The sequence below is a fragment of the Phalacrocorax carbo genome, chromosome 18 (genome assembly GCF_963921805.1).
Source record: "Phalacrocorax carbo chromosome 18, bPhaCar2.1, whole genome shotgun sequence".
NCBI lineage: Eukaryota > Metazoa > Chordata > Aves > Suliformes > Phalacrocoracidae > Phalacrocorax > Phalacrocorax carbo.
This window is the reverse complement of record NC_087530.1, coordinates 5,108,325-5,123,991: the sequence shown is the minus strand read 5'-3', so window position 1 is coordinate 5,123,991 and position 15,667 is coordinate 5,108,325. Positions and strand designations below refer to the sequence as shown.

General features: G+C 53.5%; 3 protein-coding genes across 8 annotated transcripts in view; 2 read left to right on the top strand and 1 right to left on the bottom strand.

Moving 5' to 3' along the window:
- The window catches only part of RPL7A (ribosomal protein L7a), a 131,238-nt gene that overhangs the window by 760 nt on the left and 114,811 nt on the right, over positions 1 to 15,667 (top strand). The gene's annotated exons all lie outside the window — the stretch shown is intronic.
- Positions 1,449 to 11,749, top strand: GTF3C5 (general transcription factor IIIC subunit 5). Of its 3 annotated transcripts, none has more exons than XM_064469150.1 (11): positions 1,449 to 1,538; positions 2,031 to 2,253; positions 2,480 to 2,678; positions 4,114 to 4,309; positions 4,677 to 4,781; positions 5,305 to 5,419; positions 6,018 to 6,098; positions 6,660 to 6,757; positions 7,423 to 7,505; positions 7,805 to 7,947; positions 8,627 to 11,749. In XM_064469150.1, the coding sequence occupies exons 1-11, from the start codon at positions 1,470 to 1,472 to the stop codon at positions 8,779 to 8,781; spliced, it is 1,467 nt and encodes a 488-aa protein (XP_064325220.1). In that variant the 5' UTR covers positions 1,449 to 1,469; the 3' UTR covers positions 8,782 to 11,749. The 3 variants fall into 3 exon arrangements, with proteins under 3 accessions (XP_064325220.1, XP_064325219.1, XP_064325221.1); XM_064469149.1 differs by having other exon boundaries at positions 1,449 to 1,619; XM_064469151.1 differs by having other exon boundaries at positions 1,452 to 1,534.
- The window catches only part of RALGDS (ral guanine nucleotide dissociation stimulator), a 61,703-nt gene continuing 57,767 nt past the window's right edge, over positions 11,732 to 15,667 (bottom strand). For 3 of the 4 annotated variants that reach the window (XM_064469146.1, XM_064469145.1, XM_064469144.1), the window contains exons 10-18: positions 15,553 to 15,630; positions 15,374 to 15,460; positions 15,046 to 15,078; positions 14,683 to 14,804; positions 14,397 to 14,492; positions 14,030 to 14,231; positions 13,448 to 13,807; positions 13,188 to 13,302; positions 11,732 to 12,975 (exon numbers count right to left, since the gene is read on the bottom strand). In XM_064469146.1, coding sequence (XP_064325216.1) covers positions 12,800 to 12,975; positions 13,188 to 13,302; positions 13,448 to 13,807; positions 14,030 to 14,231; positions 14,397 to 14,492; positions 14,683 to 14,804; positions 15,046 to 15,078; positions 15,374 to 15,460; positions 15,553 to 15,630 — 1,269 coding nt within the window. In that variant the 3' untranslated portion in view covers positions 11,732 to 12,799. The remainder of the gene's footprint in view (positions 12,976 to 13,187; positions 13,303 to 13,447; positions 13,808 to 14,029; positions 14,232 to 14,396; positions 14,493 to 14,682; positions 14,805 to 15,045; positions 15,079 to 15,373; positions 15,461 to 15,552; positions 15,631 to 15,667) is intronic. The other variant, XM_064469147.1, reaches the window with a different exon arrangement.

Here is a 15,667-nt window from a genome sequence, read left to right as displayed (position 1 = left end):
CAGGCAAACAGCCACCAGCTCTTGCATGGAATCATAGAATCATTAAGGTTGGAAAGGACTTCTAAGATGATCAGCTCCAACCATCAACCCAACGCCCCCATGTCTCCTAAACCATGTCCCCAGGTGCCACGTCTACACAAGATGTGTAAATACCTCCAGGGATGGTGACTCCCCCACCTCTCTTGGCAGACTGTTCCAGTGCCTGACCACTCTTGCAGGAAAGAAATTGTTCCTAATATCCAACCTAAACCTCCCCTGATGCAACTTGTGACCATTTCCTCTTGTCCTATTGCTAGTAACTTTGGAGATCAACACCCACCTGGCTACAAACACCTTTCAGGCAGTTGCAGAGAGCCATAAGGTCTCCCCTCAGCCTCCTCTTCTCCAGGCTAAACACTCCCAGTTCCCTCGGCCGCTCCCCAGCACACTTGTGCTCCAGACCCTGCCCCAGCCCCGCTGCCCTTCTCTGGACACGCTCCAGCCCCTCAAGGCCCTTCTTGTCCCGAGGGGCCCAAACCTGAGCCCAGCATTCGAGGTGGGGCCTCCCCAGTGCCGAGCACAGGGGCCCCATCCCTGCCTGGCTCCTGCTGGCCACACCAGTGCTGACACAAGCCCGGGGGCTGGTGGCCTCCTTGGCCACCTGGGCACTGCTGGCTCATGCCCAGCCGGCTGTCAGCCAGCACCCCCAGGGCCTTCTCCGCCGGGCACTTCCCAGCCCCTCTGCCCCAGGCCTGGGGCGCTGCCTGGGGTTGGTGTGACCCAAGGGCAGGACTCGGCACTTGGCCTTGTGAAACCTCATACAGTTGACTTAGGCCCATCGATGCAGCCTGTCCAGATCCCTCTGCAGAGCCTTCCTGCCTTCGAGCAGATTGACGCTCCCGCCCATTTTGGTGTCATCTGCAAGCTTACTGACGGTGCACTTGATCCCCTCATGCAAATCATTGATAAAGAGATTAAACAAGGCTGGCCCAACCCTGAGGCCTGGGGAACGCTGCTCGTGACCGGCCATCAGCTGGTTTTAGCTCTGTTCTCCACAACTCTCTGGGCCGGGCCATCCAGCCAATGTTTTAAACAGCACAGATATCAGGTGTCTAATTGAGATAACAGCAGCTGTACGATGTGCAGCAAAGCAGCCGGCGAATCGTTGCCGTGCAGGCACAGAAACCAGCTCAGGGCCTGGAGGGGGAAAATAAACCTGGGGGCGTCGGTTCCGTCGGGTAAGCGGCACCAGTTCCTGCGAGGAAGAAGCCTGGCGGGTCTGGGGAGCTCCATCTCCGACGCGGGCTGGAAGGGGAGCACGAACGCTCGGCGACCCCGACCTCTGCACCCACGCACCCAGCCATGCATCCAGGGCGGGCCCGGGCGGGCCCCGCGCCGCCGGCGGCGGAACCTTTCTGCAGCGGAACGTTCGTGCTGCGGCCCGCGGGTCGGGGGGACGGTCGTGGGGAGGGAGCGGGTGCGGGGCGGCGATGGCAGCGGGGAGGCGGTGGGGCGAGCGGGGCTCGGCCGTGCTGGAGCTGTCCCGCACGCCGCGGTTGGTGTGCGTGGAGTACCCGGGGCTAGTGCGGGACGTCGGGGCCGTGCTGCGGACGTTGGGAGGAGAGGCGGGGGTGTCGAGGGTGAGGCGGGCCCTGGGGCGCTGGGGGGGTTATCGGGGCAGAGGGGATGTGGGGCGGGTGTCCGGCCCTGGGGAGGGGGCTGGAGGCCGAAGGGGGGCTGGGGCCCCCCCGCTGTCCGGGCCGCTTGGGCCCAGCAGACCCCGTGCGGGTTCCACGCGTGGGTTTGGGGTGGTGCCGCCTGCCTGGGCCGCTGCCGTCCCCGGGAGAGGAGAGGGGTGCCCGTGACGTGCCGCCCTGTTGGTGGCAGAGGGGTTGGGTCCTTGCGGTGGCGTGAGGGGAAACGGTGGGGAGGGGGGAAACCCCAACGGGGAGAGGGTGCGGAGCCGGGGGCCCGGCGCCAAATGGGGCACAGGGGAGCCGGTCTGCAGGACGCGATGCTGCCGGAGAGTGAGTCCGCCCTTGCTGATACAGGTCTATGCGGACCCTGCCAAAAGGCTGGAGCTGTATTTCCGCCCCAAGGACCCTTACTGCCATCCCGTGTGTGCCAACCGCTTCCCCACCTCCACCATGCTGCTCAAGGTGAAGAGGAGGACCAAGAAGAGAAAGCAGTCAGATACAGAAGAACAAATGCAGCCAGAAGTTCAGTTTGAAATGGAAATTCTTGGGACTGTCACTACCGTTTACAAATTCCAAGGTAATACTTGGATTTGTGCCCACATGGCTTAAAGATGACCATGTCTGATGGAAAAGGGAAGGGCTTCCCTCTGAGAATTTAGGCCTGGAGGGACAATGGGATCTCCTTGCTCTATAGACCTTTGCATAACCTTATCAGACCCCTGCTCCTGAAAGTTGAGTGTTGTGGGAAATAACTGTCATATTCACAAGGAACTTCACAATGTCTTAAATTTTGTTTCTTGCAGGAATGTCTGATTTCCAGTACCTGGCAATGCACTCTGGTCCTGATGGCAAACAAACCTCCATGTATGACAAAGTGCTAATGCTCAAACCAGAGAAGGAAGAATTTTTCAATAGAGAATTACCTCTCTACATCCCACCACCAATTTTCTCACGTCTGGACACCCCCGTTGACTATTTTTATCGGCCGGATATACAACACCGGTTAGTGCCTTTTCTTATAACGTAGTAAATAGCTGTGTTGGTTCTTGAACGGACAGGTAGTGAAACATTTGCTGGTTTGATACATAGTTCTAACAGGCAAGTCTTCAAGTTAAGGTTTCCTTTTTCATCCCTGGAAGATGCCTCCAATCTATTGTGACTTCAGCGTTACTTTTGGACCTCTGTTCCTGAAGCATCAGAGCAGCGTTGAATACGTCATTCTGGTATATCACCTGTTTAAGCTGCTGCCTCGTTCTACTTTAATGCCTCCTGATTTGGCACAACAGAGGCAGGCACTCTTGAGACACTGCCTGGACACTAGAAACCTCAGCAAAAGTCCACCTGAGGACTTGGCAGGTGAGGGACCTGGTGCTCTGCTGAAGACGAGTGCCTCCCTCAGCACGCTACCTGCAGCGCGGGGTGCAGTGAGCCTGGCTTCCTGGGACTTGCACGGGCTGGAGCCAAAGGGGGAGTGTGCAGGAGTCAATGCCGTATGTTCCTGTGACGGTGCTCACGGGACCTGCTCCCTCCTGGCCCCACCTGGTTTTGCCAGAAGAACAATCTGTGAGATCTCCCACAAGAAACATCTTTCGTTTTCTCACTGCAGTCCTTCATGGCACTTCAAAAAAAGAAGTTATCTTAACTGCGTTTCCATGCAGTTCCATTTGTTTCATTCCATGGGTTTCCATTGCCTTGTCCCTGTTCCCTGCTGAGCTGCAGTAACTACAGTAGAGCAGATGCAGAGGGTGAAGCCTTATGTGCTGCAACCACATTTCCTACAGCTTAGGAGCCACCTGCCTGAGGGTTTTCTGTCAGGTAGTCGAGGGGACCTGTGTCACTGTGCTACTGGATGTAGCTTTGCAGGGTTTTTTCCTTGACAATTTCTTTCCTCGGGGGTGTCACAAGAGGCTTTTAGGGTGCTTGTCTGTGATTCCAAAATCCGTAGGGAGGTGGGGCCAAAGGTAAACCAGCCCATTGCTCACATGCCTGAGTCCTTCTCTTCTGAAATCTGGAGCACAAACGTCCATTTTCTCTCTACAACTACCTGAAAGGGGCTGTGGTGAGGTGGGTGTTGGTCTGGTCTCCCAAGTTACTAGCAATAGGACAAGAGGAAATGGCCTCAAGCTGCGTCAGGAGAGGTTTAGATTGGAGATTAGGAACAATTTCTTTCCTGCAAGATTGGTCAGGCATTGGACCAGGCTGCCCAGTGAGGTGGGGGAGTCACCATCCCTGGGGGTGTTCAAAAAACATGCAGACACAGCATCTGGGGACATGGTTTAGGAGGCCACGGGGGTGTTGGGTTGGCGGTTGGACTTCACGATGTTAGAGGTCTTTACCAGCCTTTACGATTCTATGATTTTTGCCTGTTCCCATGAAGGCACCTAGTCTGTGCGTGCCACAGGCAGAAAGCAAACCAAGTCCTTTCCCCCTTTCTTAGGGAGGGCTACAACAATCCCCAGGTGTCTGGTGAGAACCTGATTGGCCTCAGCAGGGCCCGTCGCCCGCACAATGCTATCTTTGTGAACTTCGATGAGGAAGAAATCCCAGCTAAACCCCTGGATGCTGCTGTACAGACCTGGAAGAAAGTGTGCACCAATCCTGTGGATAAAAAGGTGGAGGAAGAGCTGAGAAAGGTACGTGCCTTATTGCTTGCTTGGGCACCGTACTGTGGTATGCTGTGTAGGAAACAACTGCATGCAGCCGTTTTCTCTGAGTTCCCCCAAAATTCTTGGAGATTGTAACTGACTGATAGAGGAAGCATCAGTGGAGGCCACTGTCACTGCTGTCTTCAGTTCAATTACACAAGTCAAGATTTGAATCTGTCTTTGCAGCCTACTTACGTTAAGTTCTTTTTTGTGCCACTGGGCCTTACATTACCATTCTGATAGCTCATATTAAGGGCCAAAGGCCCTGATACAGAATAAAGTCCACTTGGAAAGCTGGACTGCCATTAGTAACCACCTTTCTGCTGTCTCCATGGTTGTTTCTGTATTATTTTAGCTCTTTGAGGTCCGTCCTGTCTGGTCTCGGAATGCAGTAAAAGCCAATATCAGTGTTCACCCGGACAAGCTGAAACTTCTGTTGCCGTATTTGGCCTATTACATGGTAAGCCTGTACGCCTGCCCTTGTGCCTGTCTGAGGCTGCGAGGAGGCAGAGCAAGAGAGCATCAGCTGGGTGTTCCTGCTTCTTTCCAGTTGCTGAGGTCTCACCACTAAGAACCTGAGCTTAACTTTATGTAAAAAGAAAGAGGGAAGGAAAGCGTTGCTTCTGAACAAAAGTTAAAACCATGGAGGATTCAGTAACTATTCACTCCATTGGTTCTAAATGGCTTTGCAGTTCAGTCAGCCACTCAGACTGACCGTCCGTCTGGCAATGATGGCAGCATTTTTCCAAACAAACGCTTTACTGCACCCTTGTGGGTTACTTCGTAAAAGCACGCAAATATTTGGGCTTTGATGCATTGATTGCCTAAGTTTCAGTATATAAACAGTGGTGTGGCAAGTGAGGAAGAAGCTTGTAAAAGAAATAATTTTTGGGCAACGAGGGGAAATACGAGAATTTTCTAAGAAACTCCACAACACTGTACTGTTTTTTGGTAACCATCTTCCCCCATGTGTGTTTATGCAGTTAACAGGTCCTTGGAGAAGCTTATGGGTTAGGTTTGGGTATGACCCCAGGAAACACCCTGAAGCAAAGATTTATCAAGTACTGGACTTCCGAATTCGCTGTGGAATGAAATATGGTAAAAGGGCCCAAACCACAGAGACGCTTTCTCTGCTTTCTGGTTAATCCTGGTAGTACTTTTCTTTTTACTTGTTTTTCAAACTCTTTTGCCATATTTCTGCTCTGAGGTAGATGACACCTTTTGAGTTCATTGCTTACAGTAGTTCTTCTGTAAACTCCTTTAATGCTTTATTTCACAGTATGCAATATGTCTTTCCTCATTTGGCACATTCCAAACCCAAGGGAGAGCTGGCTGACTCCTCCTCCATGTGTTCAAAGCCCAGGTGGATGTAGCAGACGATCTTCCCTCTCGCTCAGGGGTGGCACTGAGCAGTAGATTATTACTTGCACAGTAGCTTTTCCTCAAGGACCTCAACATCTTGTGCAGGACCCTAGGTCTCAGAGGTCATCTAATAAGTCCATAACAGAGCTAGTATCCATTCCTTACCATCAGATGACATCTCTCTCTTCCGGGACTAAAGGGTTTTTAAAGTCAGTGTATCCGAAAGACCACCCTGCCTTTCACACACCAGCCCAGCACCTCTGTTTCTGAGCTAGGGATATTCTGCAGGGTGCATTCTCTCAGTTCATTATTGGTTTTCTTTTTTTACTCCTAGGTTACGCCCCTAATGATATGCCCGTGAAAGCAAAACGCAGCACGTATAACTACAGTCTGCCCATCACTGTCAAGAAGCCAGGTATGCTGTGCCAGCAGAAGGACTGTCTGGCTCTTCTGTTGCTTTGTTTACCCCGTCCTACCCACAGGTAGTGAAGGGTCTGCCCATGTTCCAGCTGAGCCAGAATTGGAGCTTTATTTCAGGTTGTAATGTGGTGCTGCTGTTAAAGCCAGTAGAAGAGTCTCCTGCTGGGAAGTGTTGTGAGAGTCCCGGATGCACGTCTGGCTGTGCCACAGTATCTGTTAGCAGACAGAAGGGAGTTCTGCAGGCAGTACTGTGGGAATTCAGCATTCGCTTCTGTTCAGTGATGGTGCAGAGTAAGGGGAGAGTTGTTCTCTTTTGTCAAAGGAGAGTAGAAAAAGTTAGAATTATGAACAAATGCACTGCAGAAAAAGCCACCAAAGTCACCACCTTTACTGTGACTGTCCAGGAATGCCTCTGAAGAATGAGCCACCTGCCCAGTTGCTGGATTGGTCTGGTTTTTGCTGACCAGCAAAGGTGAATCAACATAGAAGAGTGACAGTCCAACGCCACAGAGTGAAAGGTGTCCCTAATTAGGACTCTCTCTTTTTTGTCTTTCAGTAAGTCATACAGTCAGCGTACACGATCTGAAACACGGGCTTGGTACGTCTGGTGCATCCGGTGCAAAAAATCCTGCCTCCAGCAGGTATAAACTGAAAGTAAGTATTACCGTCTTTTACCAGAATCTTGAAGTAGCTTGGCAAAAAGGGGTGTTTCCTGTTTTGTCAGTCATTAAGAGGACACTTGTGAGTGAGTAAATGTCCTCAGGTTTACCTGGGAAGCTGCTACTTGTACATATCACTACAGAACTTCACTTGCTGTGCCCTGAATGTATTTCTTATATGCTGCAAGATGGGGTTGGTACTCTCAGCCTTTATCTTAGATACGATGAGCATTTTGTTTCAGTTGAAAAACATTGGAACTTTCTGGGCAGGGAAGTGCAAAAAAATCACCATGTGCTTATCAGGTCATCCTGCAAAATCCAGCAGGGCAAAATAAATATTTAAACAGGAGTGTTTATTTCTTCCCGTTTTGCTAGAATGAAACCCATGATCCACTGTTACGCAGTAACAGGCTGCAGACAGAGCAGATGAAGTGTGTTCTCACACAGCTGTGCTGTTGTGACTATGGCTGCAGGGAAATTTTGCTGCATTCCTCACTCAGCTTTCTCTTTTGCCATATGCAGACCTATGCCTTGGAACCGATTTGTGTTGGAAGTGCCACCTTCTTGATTCGGCCCACAGAATTACTTCTCAGTTATGCCAGAGTTGTCCTGTTACACCGTAAAATGCACATTAATCCTTTCTTTCTTTCCTCCTTTTAGGAATCCATCTACATTTTCCGAGAAGGAGCCTTACCCCCTTACCGGCAGATGTTCTACCAGCTCTGTGACTTGAATGTAGAAAGGTATGGCCCGCTGGCAGCTGAATCTTCTGTTAGAGCTAGATTTCAAAGCCTAGCGTTTATATCCAGTCCATTCCCCTCTCTCTCCTTGACCAGAAACATAAGAAGTGTTTAGCTTCTGAATAAAAATAGAATAGACTTTCACACGTGAACTTTCTTTCCCAAATGACACTTATGTGAATAGCCAAATATGCTAGTCCAACTCAGTGAAATAAAATGGAAGTAAGCCATAGTCTATCTCATTTGAAGCCTACATCTGAATGTAGAAGACTAATGTTTCCTTCCCTTTTGCTGTTTTTTAGCCTACAGAAAATCATCCATCGGAATGATGGCGCAGAGTCCGAATGCACAGAGCGGGACGGGTGGTGCCTTCCAAAGACTAGCGACGATCTGCGAGATACCATGTCTCTGATGATAAAGCAGATAATCAGATCCACAAGACCCGGTAAGGGTGCTCCTGGACATCAAGGTGTATTATTACCTTCCTGCCTACTACTACAGTGTACTGCTGCCTGCCTGATGGTGTTCAGGTGTTGTGGGCTGAATAAGGATGTTGCAGTCAGCACTGGGGCAGTAGCGTTCCTGTATTTGCCTCCTCCTTTGTGCTACATCAGGCGTTCTTTGTGCTCTAGCTCATTAGTGTCTGAGCTGAGGCTGTTCTGCACGGTGAACGTGGGTTGGGGTTGGGTGTCAAGGTTTCCTGTTTTATATTGCCAGTATCACAGCCTTTAGGTTTTAAATGTCTTTGCCCAGGGATAATCAAGATCTTATTCTTACTGATGTATCTGTTGGTGGCATTTTACTTTTTATTGATGTTACTAATTGAACAAGAAGTGAGGAAATTGTTCGTGCAATGACGTTGCCGTCAGTAGCCCAGTGAATGAGGTGAGAATCGGTTAGGAGAGGGGGCACAGCACTGCAGATCTGCTGCTGTCTGCTGCCGTTCCTGGAGTATGAAAACAGACTGCTTTGGGCTTGATCAGATTCTATTAAGATGTGCAATGTTAGCTGTGCCCCTCTGGCTTCTGCCTTCCTCTCACTTGTTTGTGAACTCTACTGCAAATGCCCCCAGGTTATACTGAGAGAGGCATCACAGTGTCTGTCTGTCTTTCTTCCCAATTAAGCTCTTTTCTCAAGTACAACAAGCAGTGAAGATGGCAAAGAGCAGCTGGCATATGAGTCTGGAGAGGATGAGGATGATGAAGAGGATGAGGAGGACTTCAAGCCTTCTGATGGGAGTGAAAATGAAATGGAGACAGAAATTCTGGACTATGTGTGAACGCAGGGAACAGCCTGGCTGCTGCTGGATGGAATCATCTCTGCTCTTGTTCCTTGAGTGCTGAGGGTTCAGCCACCATGCCCAGGGTGTGGGAAGGCAGAGCTTGCACTAAGATGCCGCTGACCCGTCTGCACCGACTGCAGAGCCTGCTGGCGGGTGTCATTCTGCCTGTGTGGGACCAAGTGCCTACATTTTTGTAATTATGGCTAAGAAGCCCTCAAGCAAACACCCAGGAAAGGGCCCAGAATCCAAACCAGCAGGTAATACACCAGAAAAGAGGAGAAGTTGCATTCCCAAATCTCTCCCTGTGGGCAGTGCACCTTGGCTGAGTTCATGGCGGTGTGGAAAACAGAAAAGGTGCAGGGGGAGCACTCCAGTCCCTAAGGCAGGTGCTGCCCTTCTGCTTGTGTAAGGGGAATGAAAATATTGTGCCATGACTTCAGCATTGAGCCTCGCCGGCAACCTTGGAAATAAAGCCAGCAGGAAAACAGTGAATAATTCCCTTCTGTGGGATGTAGTGTACGTTGTCCTCACTGGCTAGTGCACAGCTCAATCGCATTTTTGATTTACCTGGTGGTTAGCAAGGGGGCAGAGCTTCAGGTCCAGAGAGCTTGGCCACTCAGTGTGTCATTGGTGCCTGGATTGTTGCCACCTGGTCACAGAAATCAAGGATGCTGGCATTCCGTGAGTGTTGTGCATTCCCCAGTGCGTTACAAGTGCAAGTTTTCTCATTAGTAGCCACTAAAATGCCCTAATGCATGGTTTAATATTCCAGCCTCCTACACTTGCATGAGGCTTCTCAAGGTTCTTTTTTATGTTTGGAGTGCTGTTAGAGTGAGCTATCTCCTTAAGTTTGGCCTCCAGCCCAAAAAAAAAACCAACAGCTGCAGGGCTCTCACACAGTGACACATAGCTGTGCTCCTGGATATGTATGTGCGTATGTATACACAGAAGCTGCATCTGGGGCCTGGCTCCTCAGGTGTGCGCTCACCATGGCTCGGTGGGTGATCCTGTGCTTTGCCATGTGCTCCTACCTCGGGGTAGCCTGGGCTGCAACTGTAAGAACAAAAGCATTTCTTACACTTTCAGACTTCGTAAGGGGGGGACTGTGAATTGATGGGTCTGTCTGGAGGCGCCCCCAGCCAGGGTGAGGTGTAGGTCCTGGCAATGTGGAAAGCCAGGGTTATGAGGGGCTGTGCCACAGACTTACCCGTCTCACTGCAGTGCGACAGGGAACTAGGGAAAAGGAGAGATGCGGTGGATGTACCGCTGCAAGGTAAGAATATGCACTTAGGTATTAGATGGCACCAAGAATAAACACGCTTAGAAGTGCTAGGAAAAACCCCTAAAGCCAAGCTTTCTATCAACAGGAGGCCCAAGGCCAAAGCAGCCAGAAATCTTGTGTTGGAGTTCATTAGTTCCCAGTCCTTTTCAAAAATTTCTCTGGGAAGACTGCAGTGATTTGGCTGTTAATTGTGCCTGAGCAGCTAATGACACTACCAGCCCTGTCTGTACACTATGCTCCTTTCATTTCCAAAAGCTCAGGCTTTAAATTAATCTATGTAACCAAGGCACAGGGAAATTCTGGATAGCACAGCTTCATCTTTAATACGCACACATGGACTCACTGCACCAACTAATCTCCACTGCTGTCTGTGCAATTATAAACTAGAAAATGAACATGCTGGTGATGCTAGGAAACGAGCCCTTGAGCGCCAAAGGAATGAGGCCTCAAACCAAGGCAGCCCACTGGCTCCACACCGTAAGGACCACCCACTGCATTTGCTCCTGAAGCCATTGCTTGTATCAAAAGGAATAAAACCCAGTAAATTGGCTATCACATTTATGCAACTGGAAAATGCACCAGTCCCAAAAACTCGCAGGTTCAAATGAATTGGGTTCATCTGAAAAAAATCAGGCACTGGTCCCGCAAAACAAAAAGCCTGTATCTTAATTCAAGCGCGAAACAAAGCTCAGCTCGGCTGCGTTAACATAAGGGATGAGGGACAGGCACAAATGCTGCCTTCTCCAGAGTCAGGATGGCTCTGTTTTCCCCAGGAACCTGCCAGCTTTTTGGGGAAGGAGGCCAGGACAACCCCTGCCTTGGGGCAGAGACATTTGAGCATCAGTATTTTATTGCAAAGACTAATTACATTGCTGTGTACAAGTCACACCAGGCAGTGTGCTCCTTCATTGAAGTACAAAATACATATGGTACAGCCAGTCCCTCCGGTGATGCTGTGCTGCTGGGGGACACCGTGGGAGGGGAGGGGAAGGCAGGCACGAAGCAGAGGGAAGACCCTGGGGTGCTGATGCCTGAGGGCAGGAGCCAGGCTCTGGGCAGGGTGGGAGGCAGGCGGCTGCCCCTGCGTCAGGGAGCCAGGGGCTCCCATCATGTGCAGCTACGGGCGATGCCACCCGAGGGGACGCGGGGTGGGGAGAGCTCAGCGCCAGCCACACTCCCACCCAAGCAGCCTCTTCCCCTCCTGGTGCCAGGGCCCCGCAGCCCAGTGCCTGCCACCGGCCCCCGGAGCGTGGCCGTGCAGCGTCGCTGCATCCCGGGCCACTCTCCTGGAGCCTCTCCTGGAGCCAGGGACAGACAGGAAGCAGCAGATGTGCTGGAAGGAAGCGCTTAAAGACGAGATGGAAAGATCCCCCTTCGGTTAGTGTTTCCTACAGTGATTAAAACAAGCATCTCTGCCCCCGCTCGAGCAACTAGTGGTAGAGAAGGAAGGGAGGGGGTGGCCCGCGGGATCTGTGCCCTGCGAGCAGCACAGAGCGACGCTGCTGCTGCTGCCAACGTCCCTCCCAGCAGCCTTAAATACCGGGTGGGGAGAGGAGAGGGGCTGGGCTGCAGGGCAGGGGGAGGCTGGATTAGTAAAATGTACAAGTTCATCTTGTCTATTTACAACCAATAAATATTGAAAAAAAAAATCAGTAAACTTTGTTGTTTTATACAAAAAAAAAAGTCTCATTGCTGCTTCTTCCATGGTCATTGTTTGAAGAAGTCTGGTTAAAGCCCAAGGTGAGTGGCACTTTCTGCAGGTCAGGCGGTAGCAGCCGGGGCACCCAGGGCACCCCAAGCTCTCCGACTCCTTGCCCGCCTGACTGGCCCGAGGTCTGTATTTACAGAAATTCAGACAGAAATTTGCTCTCCTCCTCGTCGTTAGGCTGGCAGCGCTGGGGGCACAGCGCCAGGTGTCCCCCACCGGTAGAAGAGACACTGGCGTTTGATCTTTGGTGCAAGTTTGAACGTGGGCCATCGAAGTCCAGCTGGAGGATGCGCTGGAGCGGGGAGAGGAGAGAAACCACGCGGGCTTCCAGTCATCAAGAGCACGAGGCACCCGCCCCGTCACGGCACAAACACAGCCCTCCTCCATGGGGCTCCGAGCACCCAGTGCAGGGCTGCATCCTCTCCAGCTCGCCTCCCAGCCCAGGACGTCTGTGGCTTCTCCCAGGGAAGGACAGGCAGAGACGTGCAGCGGTCGCAATGCCAGTTATCCCAGGGAGGAAGGACGTGGAGGTAAAATAATGCCAGGAAAGCCGGGAAGGAGAGCACCCCACCACGTGGGAGGCTTTGTAGCCCCGGGGTGATGGCTCGTGCTCTGCTCCTTGCAAACAGCCCCTCTGCGAGTCACTGCTCCCTGGCTCGCTCAGACACAAGGCACCTACGGCAGAGGTGGGCTCCAGCTCTGGGCTGGCCGGTGGCTGGACTAGTATCGCACCGTGGAAGGTTAAAAAGAAAAAAGAAAAATAAAATAGAGATATCCCCCCCGCTGCCTTGCTGTGTAGAAAAAAAGACCTGATTGAAACGGGAGCTTGTGCAGAGAGAGGCGGAGGCCGACACCAGTTGCCAAAGCGCCCCGGCTCTCGGTGCAGGAGGGAGATGCGTGGCCGTCCCCTGCGGGCGAGGGTCGCTGCTCTCGCCGTGCCAGCTGGCACAAGGACTGGCCGCAGCCGAGCTCGGAGCAGCCTGCCCCCAAGGCCCCGTCGGTGATGGGTGGCAGTGGGGCTGAGGCTAGAAGATGCCTTTGGCGATCTTCAGGCCTTTCTGCTTCATCCTGGGCAGGGTAGAGCTGGAGCCGTGCTTGATCTTCACCCCCTTGGAGAAGCCCCGCTTCTTAAGCACGAAGTCATAATTGGCGGCAGAGTTCATGGCGTAGAAGACGTTGGCGTTGTCAGGGATCTTCAGCTCTGGAAGTGACCAAGAATGAGGGTCAGTCAGGCACCCTTCCCCCGAAAGGGGGCCAGAGTGGGGCTCAGAGTTGTCCCCGGGTGCTGGGACCCCTCTGTCACCGCGCAGCGCAGCTCCGACCTGGCAGAGCCCTGCTCTGCCCAGGCTGCAGGGCTGCATGGCTGGCTGGCGACACAGCCCCCAGGAAAGCCCCCCACACCCCAGCACACACCTCTCTCCTCCGAGATGATCTGAACGAGCTCATAGTCTTCAGGCCGGTCCCCATCCAAGTTGTGTTTGGCCATGGCTTTGCGAATAACGACCGGGGTCTTATCCTGGCTCGTCACCTGTGGGTGCAGAGCATTATTAACCCAGGCAGTGCAAAACACTGCAAAGCCTCCCGCCACAGTCTCCTCCCAAAATGGGCCATGCCTGCATCTGAGCGGGGCGAGCCTCCCCTCCTCGGCGTCACCGCGGGTGCGCCACACTAACCAGTATGCTCTTGTACATGTTGCCGTTGTCCACAGCCAGGCTGACGCGGATGATGCAGCAGTCGTCGACCTGCTGGTTGTAGAGGGGCAGCGAGAGGGAGGAGTAGCTGGAGATGCCGGAGACCGAGCGCTTGTGGGTGCGGGAGGCTGTCACCGGTGTGGAGGAGACGGAAGAGGATGAGGCACTGCTGGAGCCTGAGCCGATGCCCGACGTGTCCAGGGAGGAGAGAGAGGTGGATTCCCAGAACTGGAGGGCAGGGAGGAGAGGGGATGCGGAGGACACAGTGGGTTTAGCTTCTCCATCGGCCACAGACGGGGTGTACCAGCGCTGGGGGAGGGAGGCCAGAGGGATCTCACTGACCTGTGACAACGGGGGACCGACATGACTACAGCCACTGGAGGCATAAGAGCCCTGCCATGCTGCCAGAGCAGCAAAGGGCAGGGGCCTCCCTAGCCCCAGCGCATCAGAAACAGCCCCCGGGACCCCCACCCACTCCCCCCAGCCCCAGTGCCGGGGCAGACATGGGGCAGGCCAGCGCAGTGGCTGCCTCCAGCGGCCCAGACCCCGTGAGCTGCCCCATACCTTCTTCTCCTGGCAGTCAGGGGACTCTGGGATGAAGCTGATGTTGATCTCCTCCACGTCGGAGCTGCTGGAGCCAGCGGAGGTGACACTCACGGAGTCGGTGGCGTCCCCACTGCACAGGTACTGCCCGCACTTGAGCTGGTCAAAGGATTTCGAGTGGGAGCTGCCACTGGCGCAGGGCTCAGTGCTCGGCGGCTGCCGGCTGCCAGGAGAGATGCAGGGCAGGTGAGAATTGAGCAGAGCAACGGTGTGTTTGGCTGGCAGGACAGCGGCCACCCCAGCCAGGTGCCCTCCAATCCTCAGCCAGAGCCACCTTGCACTGGCCCCCACCTCCCCCCCACATCCCACCAGGGACGAGCAGACTTACTCGCTCCATCGCTTGATGATGCCCGTGTTTTTCTTCGCCTTCAACGTGTTGCTGGCTGACTCTGACAGTGGCTCAATCTCACACGACAGCCCATAGCTGGGAGGGGAGAGATGAGGGTTTGAGCTCTCCATGCTGCCACAGCCGCGGTGAGCACCGTGCCGGCAGGGCGAGGGAGGCAGAGCAGGGAGTGCGGCTCAGGGCAGCTGCGGCTCGGCAGCTGGAGACGAGCAGTGGGACCTCGCGATGTGCTGGCAGCAGCACGCCCCCGGACCCTGCTCATGCTCACCTCTCGGCCTCACTGAGCCGCTCCAAGCTGTGGAACCAGTCCACAAACTGGTCCTCCTGCGTGAAGCTATAGTTGTTGCAGGCTGACTGAAGCAGCTTGATCTGGGCGATGACTTCGAACTCCTGGAGCAAAGGAAGGTCATGAGACCACATGTGTTTGCCAGCCCCAGTCTCCTCTACAAACAGCCCAGCCCCACAAACAGAGACAGATACAAAGAACCAGAATCCTCTTCCCCAAAAATGAAGAACACGACAGCAAAAAAGTAGAGGGATCAACCCCAAAGTGACTGGCACAGCCTGGTCTTGCACCAAGTCAGCCTCCTCCCTCCACCCCACTGGGCTGCTGCCAGGGCAAAGCTCTCACCTTCCTTCTCTTCTCAAAGTTGATCAGCCCACCCTGGAAAAAAACAGAGCTGAATGTCAGTGTGGAGCAGGCGGGAAAAAAATTGCTCCCATGCCTCCCTGCCCCTTGGCTCGCTGCCACTGCAGCGCAGCATCCCTGCCGAGGGGCATCGCGAGAGCAGCCCGCTTCCATGAGCTGACAGAGGTGGATGCACAGGGTACGGCATCAGATATAGGATGCACAGGGTGCAGTGTCCAATACAGGACGCATGGGGGACCAGCCCTCCGTTTATGAGCCCAGGCTCTGGGGTGGCTGTGCTGACGGAGAGGAGAGAGGTGGAGGTACGTACGTCCAGGAAATCCTTCATGGCCGTGTCGAGCATTACCAGGTCTGTGAGGAAGGTGCCAAGATAAGGAATGGTGCCCTGCATCACACCCTGTGTGGACAACAAGGGACAGCAGGGTCAGCAGAGAGCTGGGACCAGCCCAGGCCAGGGAGGGGGCACGGGGACGGCCGTGCCAGACTCACCATCTCTCGCTGCTGCTGCTGCCGCTTCTGAGCCCTCTTTGGGTTGATCTCCAAGGTGGCAAATTTGGATGTGCCCTCCTGGATGGTGGGGAGAGGTGGAGATCAGCGTGGGTGG

Coding starts and splice junctions, on each gene's coding strand:
- GTF3C5 (XM_064469149.1), top strand. CDS start 1,470: ATGGCAGCGGGGAGGCGGTGGGGCGAGCGGGGCTCGGCCGTGCTGGAG. Junction 1,620..2,030: donor GAGAGGCGGGGGTGTCGAGG/GTGAGGCGGGCC, acceptor TTGCTGATACAG/GTCTATGCGGACCCTGCCAA. Junction 5,420..6,017: donor TCGCTGTGGAATGAAATATG/GTAAAAGGGCCC, acceptor TTTTACTCCTAG/GTTACGCCCCTAATGATATG.